The following is a 14,199-nucleotide window of genomic DNA, read 5'->3' on the forward strand; positions in this document are numbered from 1 at the left end:
GAGATGAAATGAATATATATTATATCACACTAGTACTGCAGCCGGACAGGTAGATATATTTATTATGTAATGACTGATGACGGACCTGCTGGACACTGTCAGCTCAGCAGCACCGCAGACTGCTACAGTAAGCTACTATAGTAGTATGTATAAAGAAGAAAGAAAAAGAAAAAAACCACGGGTAGGTGGTATACAATTATGGATGGACGAGCGACTGCCGACACACAGGTAGCTACAGCCGTGGACTACCGTACTGTGTCTGCTGCTAATATAGACTGGATGATAAGGAGATGAAATCAATATATATATAATATCACTAGTACTGCAGCCGGACAGGTATATATATTTATTATGTAATGACTGATGACGGACCTGCTGGACACAGTCAGCTCAGCAGCACCGCAGACTGCTACAGTAAGCTACTATAGTAGTATGTATAAAGAAGAAAGAAAAAAAAAAAAAACCACGGGTAGGTGGTATACAATATTATCTATATATATATATATATATATATATATATATATATATATATATATCTATATATCTGGTGGTCAGGTCACTGGTCACACTATCAGCAACTTGCAAGTAGTACTCCTAAGCAGACAATCACAATATATATTATACTGGTGGTCAGTGTGGTCACAATGGCAGTGTGGCACTCTGGCAGCAAAAGTGTGCACTGTACGTTATATGTACTCCTGAGTCCTGCTCTCAGACTCTAACTGCTCCCCACTGTCAGTGTCTCCCCCACAAGTCAGATAATATACAGTCACACTATCTATCACTATAGCAAGTAACTAGTACTCCTCCTAATGCTCCCCAAAATTACTACTGTGTCTCTCTCTACTGTCTCACTCTCTTCTCTATAAACGGAGAGGACGCCAGCCACGTCCTCTCCCTATGAATCTCAATGCACGTGTGAAAATGGCGGCGACGCGCGGCTCCTTATATAGAATCCGAGTCTCGCGAGAATCCGACAGCGGGATGATGACGTTCGGGCGCGCTCGGGTTAACCGAGCAAGGCGGGAAGATCCGAGTCGCTCGGCCCCGTGTAAAAAAACATGAAGTTCGGGCGGGTTCGGATTCCGAGGAACCGAACCCGCTCATCCCTAGCTGAAATGCGTGAAAAGTGACTCATTTGGGCGCCCAAATGGCACTTTTTGCAATCGCGCCCAGCACTTTGTCCGGGTTTAGCTGCTGCACGCTGCTAAACCCAGCCTCTATGGGCGCGATCAATGCCAAAACTACATACAACTGAACATCACCCCCGAAATCTCCTTTAGACAGGTGATCCGGCGCAATAATCAATTGAATACCGCCCTTTCAATGTTGACTCGGATAATGTCTACCCACCCCTCTAAGTCTTAGTTAGGAAAAGAGGCCTACATAACAGACTTTGCTCAAGATTGCGTAGAGCTTCATATGTTCATATTATGTCTGCTATTCACGGTACAGCTTCGCTTTACTGCATGTGTGCTTGTGGTTTGTAGGCTGGGGGCTGGAGGGGTTGTGGGAAGTGTGGGGAAGAGACGGGTATATATTTTCTGTATCCCTCCACAGCATCTGTCCTCTTTACACCTACAGACGAGTGGCCTCTCCCCACCACTGTAATTGCACTACATCACTTCAGTCATCCTTCCCCGTCATTTGATGTGACTCATTAGCTGCAAATGGTGCAATTATATTTTCACTTATTTAATTCTTCCCATTTCATGGTTATGTCAAACATGGTGTTCTGGGATGAACAAAGAACACGGAACATTAATTTTAATCTGGAAAGTAACTCTTGCTGTAGAAAGTCTACTGTAAAGCACATTCCGTGCTCTGTTCTGCTTACCTGAAGTTTGAAAACTCTGATCTTCAAGGGTTTTCCTTTATTATTTCATCTTTTTAATTTTTTTGCACTTGCTGTTTTGCTGGTAATTTTTAGTTTTACAGTGACACTTTTTATTTTTTATTGCGCTATTAATTGTATCCTATTTATAGATGAGCAGCTTACTTTTCATGTACCTAACCAGTATGTTTCCCAGTGTACAGTAGGTTTCCTGTCCTGAGTTTATTGAAGGACAATGTAGTCAGCCACTCTTTTCCTGAGCATAGCTGATAATAGCTTGCACTTGTGTCAAACGGGTTGGGATTGAAATACCGGTTTACGGAATGCCAGTGGTCAGAATACCGACTGCGGCATCCTGATGATCAGAATCCCGTCAGGGGAAGGTAAGTAATGCCTTCCCCAATGGCCCCCTAACCCTTTTTTTTTATTTTGTATTTTTTTTTTTTAAAGCTCCTGTCGACTTAGTTACTGTTGACCAATAGGGGCCGACTCTATGAACCACATTCCCTAAATTTAACCTTTCCCCTCCTTGCAATCTAACCCTAACCCTCCCTGGGGCAGGGGGGGGGGGGGGGGGGGTTAACATTTATGGCACAAAGTTCTAATCTAGGTTTATATCCACTCTTCCAGCATTCAGCTGACGGTTGAGGCTAGATCCAAGTGGCCTAAGGGACCTTTTCCATCAGGGGGAGGAGCCACGACACAAGGGGGAGGAGCTACACCAGCGGTACAGTTGCTCTAGTATCCACGCCACCAACTATTACCTTTAGTAATTAGGTGGCGAGCGAAGCGGAGCGGAGCGAGCCACCGTGCCCGAAGCGTGGCGAGCGTACTTTTCGGGTACCTTGTTCGGCCATAGCTCCTCCCCCTGGTGACGGGTCTCCTCCCCTAGGTACGTCAGAAGGTCCCTTCTCCCACTCCGATATAGAACCAACCGTCAGCTGACTCTCACACAGGTGGTTAATTTCAGTAGGCAACAAAGGGGCAGATGTATTAACCTGGAGAAGGCATAAGGAAGTGATAAACCAGTGATAGGTGCAAGGTGATAAAGGCACCAGCCAATCAGCTCCAATATGTAAATTAACAGTTAGGATCTGATTGGCTGGTGCCTTTATCACCTTGCACCTATCACTGGTTTATCACTTCCTTATGCCTTCTCGAAGTTAATACATCTGCCCCAAAGTTCTTCATGGAGAGTAGGGATTTCCTCCTCGCCGTCATCACATGTTCATTATTCTAATTTAGCAATTGCCTAATGGTGGACTCATGCACTATAGGCCTAATTCAGAGTAGTATGCTATGGCGATGTTGAGCTGAAATGTATCCCTGCGGCTAATTGCTTCTGAACAGAGCAACAAGTGAATTGCTTGGTCAGGCCATCTAGTGGCAGCCACACGGGAAAACAATTGAATTCCCCCTATAAGTAAAGGGGCACAGTTACTGGTTTACATGGCGGAAAGATGTATCTGCATTGTTGGGCTTGAAGCAGAATAAGAAATTGATGGTAGCATAAATATTAGACCCTGCTTTCACAGCCAGATCTCACAGCAGTGTCTTCTATGCCTGGCTTCCAAGTGCAGGGTGAGGTTCTACAGGACTAAAAAGGCAAAGTCAGCATTTTCTTATGTGATTGTGTTCCAGCTGCGTGTCATTGATGCTGAGTGCTCAATTACTTTGCATTTCATTGATGCTCCTCATAGCTTTGACAACTGAAAGATCTGGATGGTGCTATTTGGCTGTGGTAGGCCATTTAGCTGCTGAGCAATTCCGGATAATTGTAAGCCTTTGATTCATTAAGGAAAGTGGACCAAGGGGAGGAAAGTAATATAGTTTTTTTTTTTATTCTGCCACCACTACTCCTTCTGAATTCCCGCATCTCTCCTAATGCTGTAAACTAATCAAGTCAGCATATGTCACTGCGAGATAAGTTTCTGTGTTCCAAATGATCCCTTTCTCCTGCTCTGTGTCCTTTCCTGTAATCCACAGTGCTGACGAGTGTATGTTGTCTTCCATGTTCAGTGTGTGTGTGTGTATGGTTTATGACTACAGCGTTTGGCCCTGGAATGTTATCGCACTGTAGGAGGAGACATGTTCCAGATCTCTGCTTATTCCGTACACAGGGTGAAACCTCCAGTCCTTATCACGTGTAATAGTACCACAAGGCTCCCTCGCTCTGTTGGAGATGCTGCAATGGAGGAAAGCTTGAAAACAGGGGTTAATAAAGTTGAAATCTCTGCAATAATGTAAAGTGCTTTGGGTTGAATTCAGATAGCAGTGGGTTCCATTCCTGTGGCTCAGAAACCTGTGCTCCCCACTGTTTAGTGGATGAATAAAATCCCAGTTTTAAGGTGCAGGTGTCGGGTTCGGAAGATCTGATACACACCTAATGATTGAGGCACAGAAGTCTTTAAATGGTAAGTCTGGCCAATAAAGACATGTCATGTTTGAGTTAATTTTCTTCTAAAAGGCGATTAATGGATAAGTGATATGGACAGGTATGTGGGGGTGTTACATAGAGGAAAGATAAGAATTTGAGCTCTCAGCTGGTAGTTACATGCGGTTATTAATGAAGTTGCTTACAATTAAATAAAAATCACACTTTAATGTACATCAATCATTAAAGGCTTTAATTTGTGAGGGGAAAAAATTACACTTTTGCCTTTGTTAAAATAATAAAATTGTTTGCAAGAAATCAACCATTTCCATCTTAAAGTGCTCCAGACACTTTGCTTATGGCAACAATCAGCCTTCTATAACACACTGCCAATATTACCGGCCATTTTGGGGTAGGGGGGACGACGACGAGCGGTTCATGGTAAGTTCCCCACTTTTCCCTCATACTGAAAACCATACAGACTTCCCGGGTGACTCCTGCAATAAGCATTCTAATTGAATAATAATCAATTACAATTGAGTGCTCTGCCTCTTATATACCCATGTTAGTAGATGAAGTCCACTAACCTAGGTATACTGTATATTGCAGGTCTTCTTGCCAGCCATAGGTTACCTTCTGTTTGGGTGCAAACTACCTGTTGCAGTGATTTTTATGTAGCGTATAACTCTCATTCAAAAATACTGTCTTGACTGGTAATTTTTTTCCCCCTAAAATTAACTTTTTTTAAATTTATTATTTTTTTTTTTTTACATGTTCTGCAAATTATTTTAACACCACTTGTGTTTTCTTTATTACAGCTCCTGTCATCAATAGATTCAATCGAAGGGTGTCTGGTGAGTTATTTCAGTATTACTATCTTGTAAAATTACTTGAGGCAGTATGGTTCAGAAATATCACGCCAGGGTTACTTATCAACCCTAAATGATACAAATAGTTTATAGTGAGCCGGGCGCAGTCAGAGGTATCCAATCAATTAAATATTATTTGGTTTAATTAAATACGTATAATATAATAAAATAACATAAATTATAAACTCATGTCACCTTATGAAAGGACTAATTATAAAAAGCAGTCCCCAAATATGACTCTGGTGTGTCAAGCTTATTTAGAAACCATTATATCAGATAACATACATAAATGAATAGATATGAAATATCCAGAGGGCGCTCACAATTGATAATTTGTTTTAATAATAAGATAACATATATAACACACATAAATTATAATGCTTAAGATTGCAGCATATTTGTAGTTAATAACCATTCAATTGTGTGCGCCCTCTGGATATTCATATCTATTCATTTATGTATGTTATCTGATATAATTGTCACTTATCACCCCTATATAAATGTAAATGGTAAATGTAATGTAAATATGTATAATCCCTAGGCAATAAGGGTGCGATTCACTTGTTTTCCCCATGGCAGCCACTAGGGGACCCAAACCAGCGCAATTCAATTGTTCCGTTGAGACGCCCGCTAGCCCTGGGGGTAACTGGTCTTCCTGAGGTGCGAGATGAAATGTGTGCTAAGTTGGCACTTTCGGCACCCAGACAGTAATTTGGGCACCTGCGTGGGCATGTATGTATGCATGGGCGCCCAAACACAATTGAATTGACAGCGTCAATAATAAATTATGCAGACAGGTGTGAAGATCAATCGGTATTTTAATATAATTAAAATGCTAAAAAATTGAAGCAATCAGAATAGTGTAATACACATATTAAAAATATTAAAAACAATGCTGACTGTAACGTATCCAAGTAGAGACCTGGTAAGGACACACTATTTATATATCCAGTGGTTGGTGGATATTAATTTTCCTAAGCCAAATGCAAGCGACTTGAAGGATTCCCTGGCGATGGTCCAGCAAGGCACAGTTTCCAGCGCACCAGTTGTGGGAAATGTAAAAGTCCTCCGTAAAGCAATAGGATGGATATGTAGAAAGAGTCTCTGGCTGTAAAGAGTCCACCGTCCAAATGGTTTGGTATAGTGTCCACAGGTTCGACGGGTAGGTCCTTACGCGTTTTGCTGTCTCCCAGGGGCAGCTTTATCAAAGGTGGATACTCTCTACCACAGTCGCCCCTTATATAGGGCTCATGATTGATTTATCTTACATCACCTGTCTGCAATCTTACTTACGTTTAAGTTAAATCAAAATCCAATTTCAAAAACATTTCAATAGAGGAGGCAAACCTATTTAGATCCATATCTTTATTACTGAAAAACAAGTGGGTTTAAAAGTATTTTAGATGTATATTATTTTTTACCTAAAAGTATAACTACCCTTAGAAGGTAGGGGAATAAACCTATCAATATCCAACAGGCTTCTTTGTCTCAACTCCCTGAATTGTGACTGTTTGGCTGTTTGGGCGTCTAAACATCCCCTTTAGATGGGAAAAGTAAGCACGAAAAAACCCAATTGATCCCCCCCCCCCCCCCCCCCCCCCCAAAGACTGAAGCTTGTTATTTAGCCAGTATCATGGCTGTGTTAGCGTGGGAAGTAGCATGGCGAAGTTCCTGTGTTTGTTCCACCATGTGCATAGCCTTTATCCCTTTCATTTCATTTTGCACATCACCACCTCACTGATAACTGCACTTGGTCGAAAGCATCATGACACACCACGATAGGTGTGCAGTCTCACTATGATATACTGTACACACAAGTGTTGTATATCTATTACACATATACAGTATGTAATGTCCAATTATGTTATAACTAGTTTCCTTTACATAAGACGTGGGCAATTGTCCTGATATTGCAGCATGTGTGGTTGCATCTGATTCAGATTGACCAAATAAGACAGGCACACAGCTGTGGATGCTGGGCGACGAGGTTTACGTATGGGGTTGTCGCATCTGTGCCTAGCTGTAGGACCGTGAGATCAGTGTGTATAGTATTTATCTGCACTATCCTTATGCTAAGACTTGGCTACATAGTAATCTGGGTAACCTATGTTATCAGCCCGTCCGTTTAAGACCTTTACACATTAGGTGGGGAAATGTTTCTGGAACAGTGCACTTAGGATTTATTGAATTTACCTTAAGTTAATTGCCATAGTGTATTCATCCAACAAATACTGTTTTATTAATTGAGGACACACGTCCATATAAAAACAAAGTTACTTAACAGTGCTAAGGATGGTAAGCCTGATATGTCATCTGAGGGGGATATAGTCACGTGACCGGCGGTCAGGATCCCGAACGCTTGAAATGCCGACACACGGGGACTATTCCACGACACCCATAGAGTAGGAATAGAACCTGTGGCGAGTGCAGCAAGCTCGCAAGGGGCTTCGTTGTGCTTGTCCCCCTGCTGGCATTCTAGCGGCCAGTCCTTAATGCATTTCTCCATCTACATCTCAGTGGCTTCCTCAGATGGGTTGGGATCACGTGACCGGCGCCAGGATCCCGGCGGTCAGTATCCTGACGCGGGTCACGCGATCCCAACCCGTCTGAGGAAGCCGCTGAGATGGAGAAATGCGTTAAGGACCGCCCTTTTTTTAGGGCTTGTATCATAGCATTTTAATGGTCAGCTGCATATTTTGCCCAGGACCTCCCGTATAAAGCTGAGACTCTGCTAAATTATTCCTACCATAGACTGTCCGCTATAGTACAGTGAAGTAAAAGAAGTAAGGATCTGTGGGAAACAGAGAGAATAGGAATTGGGGATGCTTCCTTAGCGGGAAATAAGGCTCGTCTCACACTCCTCTGTCTGGATTGTTTGTTGCCAACTTAATAGCCAAAGAAAAGCCTCTGCTAGTTGGACTTAGTGTATGCTAAACAATTGAAGATTTGGAACTGTGGCTATAGCTATGTTTGTATGTGTATTCCTGCACTGCTTATATTTACAGTTCTGGTTAAGGGAGTGGGTATTTTTTCTTTAAGTGCTTCGCTGGCATCATACTTATTATATGGTAATTTATATATTTGCAAATTGTTTTGTATTTGTTTGCAGATTACAGAGGCCTTTAGTAGTGTTTTTTATATTGATATCAATTAATAAAACAATGGGGTCGATTCAATTGAACGCAAATTTAATAGTGTCGGGAAGGAGCTCCCGGAGCTATTCAATTCAGCATGATGTGTATGTCGGAGAATGGTGGTTCTCACGCCTTACACATGGTGTTTAGTTGCGAGAAATTGCATTCTCGGACTTAAGTGCAGGGCGCATGCTGTTTCTGGCACGCTGAGGACTGAAAACAGAATTGTCAGTAGTTTTGGAGGGGTGTGAGAAGAAATCCTCAACTCTGGCTTAACATCGCGCTGAATTGAATAGCTGCAGAAGCTCCCTCCTGGCGCTGTTCAATTCACGTTGAATTTACCCCAATATTTGTTGGATGAAAGTGCTTCTGATCTTCCTTTTCTGTTTCTTCGTGCTTGCTTTGGGAGTTTCACAAACCCAGCCATATGATGATCAGAATCCGCAGTTATCTTAGTTTGATTTAAATAGTAAATTAAATGTCTATTGGCTTATCCCGTGGTCATAGCGCCATTCCTTTTTTTCCCTAAAAGTGTATTTGCTCATTGGAGTATATGGCGTTGGCTCATGCTCCGCTATCTGCACCTTATAATGTTTTATCGGTCTTCCAGAGCATGTTACTCTTTTATAGCAATGCAGTGTATTTTTCGTTAAAGTCATTAAGCAAGTTTGTGTCTTTTATAAGGTTTATGGGACTCGGGGTCGACAGTGTCTAGGTCGACACCTATTGGTCGACAGTGACTAGGTCAACAGAGGAAATGGGTCGCCACGGCCATTAGGTCGATATCGAAAAAGGTCGACATGAGTTTTGTTTTTTTGGGTGTCGTTTTTTTTGTAAAGTGACGGGGTGCACCGTGTTCCCTCACGTGGCTCGCCATGCTTTGGGCAAGGTTATCGTTCCCAATTGTAGTCCACGTGGATCGTAATGTATGAAAAATATATATATATATTTTTTTTAAAATCATGTTGACCTTTTTCCATGTCGACCTAATGGTAGTGTCTACCTATTTCCTGTGTCGGCCTACTCAGTGTCGACCTAATATGTGTCGACCACCTAGAGTCCGGATACCCTTTATAAGTGTACCACCAGTGTGTTAAAAAAATGAAAGAAAGGTCACATAGTGAAACTTGGCACATTTCTGTTGTATTTTGACCTTTCTTCCTTTTCAAGGCTCCTACAAAAGAAACCTATATAAATTTGTTCTGTAGCTGCAGAATCCTGAGGTTGTGATAACAGCCGGCGTGACCTTCTATTCCTGCAAGGCCTCTGATAAAGAGGCATGTGTGAGGATCACGCGTCTATTGCATTCATAACAGGGGAACTCTATCATTGCTGCTTTGTTAAAGGGACCGTTGTATACAGCATGGTCTGGAGATCATCTCGGTAACAGCAAATCATAATTATCCCTGCAGAACGGGAAGTTAGGGGCGTGGATTGTGCACGGCAGGAACAGGCATGTACCTCCTGCTCTTTTGTCTGGCGGTGCTGCGGTTAGTAGCTTGCCAACTGGAAAACGACATGTCTCATAACTCTAACTGTATGCTATCAATTTGGGAAATTGTCGCTTTCACTGAATCCACCAAATAAAAAAAAGTATATCTATCTATCAATCAAGTAAAAAAAAATAAAAAAAAATCTGGACACTTGGGAGCCAGGACTAGATAGATAGATAGATAGGCTTGGACGCAGATTCTTAGATAGATCTCTATCTGTGGTTAAGGCTGTAGAACACACTAGGAAAGAATGGACCTGGACTATGGATGGTCAACAGTGGACTGCATTAGGTATATCTGAGAGCCTGAAGGAAGAACGCAGGTTTGGCGTTGAGGGAAGAGGTTTGGGATTGGGGGAGAATACTGGAGGAATTCCTGACATAGACTGAAGCTTTAGGATTTGGGGGGAGGGGGGGGGTGCTGTAATGTGCCTTCTTCCTCGTAGATCATAGCTTTGAGACCAGGCCTCTTGCTGTTACCCCTCCTTACCACCTCTTCCCTACATAACTATATAAATCGCAGGTTACTTTGTAGCCAAAAATAAAAGTTTAAAAAATAAAAACGTGCTTTCCGGAGGGTAGGGTTTTATAAACTGCTGCTCCCCTGGTGGTGTGGTTTGCTGAGCCCAAAGGGATTTTAAGAACTTAACTAGAAAGACATGGGAGCGCAATATCATAAAATTATAGTTTTACATAGAAGATAGTGCAAGCTTGCTGGAAAAGGCGGCTGCAGTCAGGATCCCGGCAGTCTGTTGATTCCTCTCTGTCCATCCCAGGACTGAAATAGTTAAACACTTGTAAATGTGCTATGGATTTAGTTATACCAGCAGTGGCTGAGTAGGTGCGACTTGTCGACTGTATCGCGCGTTGCTGCATATGAAGTGGACGCAAGTCGTGCTGTAATGCAGTCACTGTGACAAGCGGTGAATTTCAGCTGCTGTGTCTTTCTGCGGCTGGGTTAAATATTATGCTGCCGCAGGTATGTTAGCAGTCGGTCAGGCTGTAGGGAGGAACAACAAACATTAACCCTAGTGTGAATGTGTGTACGTGTACATGTGGTAGAGAATATCTCCTATATAATTGCCCAGATACTCTGTGACTGTGGCTAACGCTGGGCGTGGCTAGGAGCTCTCATTGGGTTAGAAGCAGGTCTATCACACCCAGTCCACAGCTGATTGGGCGAGAAACGCCTCCCACACAGGTTACATCCAATGGGAGGCTCTGTCCTTTGGCTGCTCTGTGCTCTCAGAGCAGGATTAACAGTGGGGCTGATGGAGCTGCAGCTCCAGCCCCACACCCCAAAATAGGCCCACTGCATCTGCAGCAACATACCCTCCAACAATTTACACACACAAATAGCTTCAAATTCGAAAAGGGTGTGTGGTCACGGGTACAGTGACGTGGCCACGCCCCTTTTCCTATACTTTCAATTGAAGTTTGGAGAGCTAAACATCGGTACAGACCATAAAAAAGGTACTGTACCTGCCAAAAAGGTGCAGCTGGAGGGTGTGCCACTGCATCTGCAGCAAGTCTCTGCGCTGTAGATGGGGAAAAAAAATCTTTACTGCAGCGTCCTATGCGGGGTCATTCTGACCTGATCTCTCGCTGCAGTACATCGCAGTGTTCAAGTCAGAACTGCATATGTGCTGGTGCCGCAGTGCACCAGCACATGGCTGACAGCCGACGGCTGTTGTTGCCTAGCGATCACCTCTGCCTGATTGACAGGCAGAGGCAGTTGCTGGGTGGGAGGGGGCGGCAAGGCGGTGTTTGCTCGCCATTTTGTGGCCGCGGTCCGGCTAACGCTGGCGTGTCGCCGGGCCGCGAGGTGGGCGGGCCGCAGCGGCTGTGACCCGGGCAGCGACGAGTAACTCCCGGCCAGCCGCAGGAGCTGTGCTGGCTGGGAGTTGCTCTTCAAGTACAAAAGCATTGCCACTGTGCGATGCTTTTGTACTTGTGTGTGTGTGTGGGGAAAGGCAGCCTGACATGCGGTGTGGACTTGCCCTGTGCTGGGCGTCCCTCCGCATGTCAGTGTAAGTGATCGTAGCTTTGCTAAATTTAGCACGGCTATGATCAGGTAGGAAAACCCCCCTAAGTCCTGATGCCAGTCCGTCTGCCCCCTCCGGCATCAACAATCCCCACTCCCTAGCCGCAGCGCACGTGGGACAAAAGCTGCTGCGGCCACCGACATAGATGTGTATGAAAGCGGCGCAGCGGAAGGCTTTCATAGCCCTCCCAGCGCCGCATATTTCCTTCCCCCCGGAGCCTCCTCTGCGCTTGATTCACAGAAATGCCTTCCCGCCACAGCCGCGCACAGATCCCCAGAGGCCCTGACTCCGCAATACAGCACCTGGCCGGCTGTCCTGGAAGCCCCGAGATGGCTAATGTAACAGAGTGGGTGATATCGCGGAGGGTAATGTCTGGACGCCGACACTGCACAGCACTCTCACCTTTTACATTGATTCAGCGAGTCAGTCCGTTCTGGCAGCCAGTCACTATTGTTAGCGCCGGTGTCCCATGGCGCCGCATTACAGGGAAGTGTACGCGCTAAATAAACTACAGCTCCCAGCAGCCCTTAGCGCCTGAATGCTTTGGCGTTAAGGGCTGCTGGGAGCTGTAGTTTGAGTGCATTTTCTTCCCTGTAATGCGGTGCGTTGGGACACCGGCGCTAACATTAGTGATTGGCTGCTGTGCGAGTCTCCGGGAGAGCCACTGCCAAAAGGAGTATAGCAGACTAGCTACTTCCAGGAGTAGAAGCAGGAAAAGCATTACCCGCACCTCCCCCTACTCGCAGTATCTCCAGGCCCCATCCGCGGCACCCCCCCTCCCTTCCTGCAGTACCCCCGCACCTGCCCCACCCTCACACCCGCAGTGGCTCCGGCCCCCCACCCACAGCACCCGCCCCTCCTGCACCACCCCCACAACCACCCCTCCCCCACCCGGGGCCCCCCTCCCCCATCCGCGTCTCCCGCCACACCCCCAACCACAGCACCTACTAAGTGATTCATCAGGCCCTGTGTGCGCTGTTTACGCCGTTGCATGGGGCTACGACCCCTTAACCATCGCACACCCTTTGTCTGTGCAATATTTAACCACTCACACAATTATGATTGGATGTAATATTCCATATAATACAACTATTGCACGCCACAAGAGCGTGCAAGGGTTAAGGGGGCATAGTCCCTCACAACGGTGTGAAGAACGCCCGTAGGGCGCGATGAACCACCTAGTAGATTATAAGCTCCACTGGGGCAGGGACTGATGTGAATGACCAAATATTATCTGTAAAGCGCTGCGGAATTTGTGTGCGCTATATAAATGACTGATGATATATAATGAGCTTCTGACAGAATATAGCGTTTCAGGTGTTAGCGTGTGTTCAAGCTATGCGTTTTCTCTCTGAAGTGCTGCATAATAATAAGAATTTACTTACCGATAATTCTATTTCTCATAGTCCGTAGTGGATGCTGGGACTCCGTCAGGACCATGGGGAATAGCGGGCTCCGCAGGAGACAGGGCACATCTAAATAAAGCTTTTAGGATCACATGGTGCGTACTGGCTCCTCCCCCTATGACCCTCCTCCAAGCCTCAGTTAGGTACTGTGCCCGGACGAGCGTACACAATAAGGAAGGATCTTGAATCCCGGGTAAGACTCATACCAGCCACACCAATCATACCGTACAACTTGTGATCTGAACCCAGTTAACAGTATGATAACAACAAATGAAGTAGCCTCTGAAAAGATGGCTCACAACAATAGTAATAACCCGATTTTTGTAACAATAACTATGTACAAACATTGCAGACAATCCGCACTTGGGATGGGCGCCCAGCATCCACTACGGACTATGAGAAATAGAATTATCGGTAAGTAAATTCTTATTTTCTCTAACGTCCTAGTGGATGCTGGGACTCCGTCAGGACCATGGGGATTATACCAAAGCTCCCAAACGGGCGGGAGAGTGCGGATGACTCTGCAGCACCGAATGAGAGAACTCCAGGTCCTCCTTAGCCAGAGTATCAAATTTGTAAAATTTTACAAACGTGTTCTCCCCTGACCACGTAGCTGCTCGGCAAAGTTGTAATGCTGAGACCCCTCGGGCAGCCGCCCAAGATGAGCCCACTTTCCTTGTGGAGTGGGCCTTTACAGATTTAGGCTGTGGCAGGCCTGCCGCAGAATGTGCAAATTGGATTGTGCTACAGATCCAACGTGCAATCGTCTGTTTAGACGCAGGAGCACCCATCTTGTTGGGTGCATACAATATAAACAACGAGTCAGATTTTCTGACTTCAGCTGTCCTTGAAATATATATTTTTAATGCTCTGACAACGTCCAGTAACTTGGAGTCCTCCAAGTCGCTAGTAGCCGCAGGCACCACAATAGGCTGGTTCAAGTGAAAAGCCGAAACCACCTTAGGGAGAAAATGAGGACGTGTCCGCAGTTCTGCCCTGTCCGAATGGAAAATCAGATATGGGCTTTTGTACGATAAAGCCGCCA

At 45.0% G+C, this 14,199-nt stretch overlaps 1 protein-coding gene across 1 annotated transcript in view; it reads left to right on the forward strand.

Moving 5' to 3' along the window:
- PRKAR2A (protein kinase cAMP-dependent type II regulatory subunit alpha) overlaps positions 1-14,199 on the forward strand; it is a 97,646-nt gene that overhangs the window by 48,750 nt on the left and 34,697 nt on the right. Inside the window, exon 2 of the mRNA XM_063941146.1 lies at positions 5,027-5,062. Within this exon, the coding sequence (XP_063797216.1) occupies positions 5,027-5,062 (36 nt within the window). The remainder of the gene's footprint in view (positions 1-5,026; positions 5,063-14,199) is intronic.

Source organism: Pseudophryne corroboree, chromosome 9 (genome assembly GCF_028390025.1).
Source record: "Pseudophryne corroboree isolate aPseCor3 chromosome 9, aPseCor3.hap2, whole genome shotgun sequence".
In the NCBI taxonomy this organism is placed as follows: Eukaryota; Metazoa; Chordata; class Amphibia; order Anura; family Myobatrachidae; genus Pseudophryne; species Pseudophryne corroboree.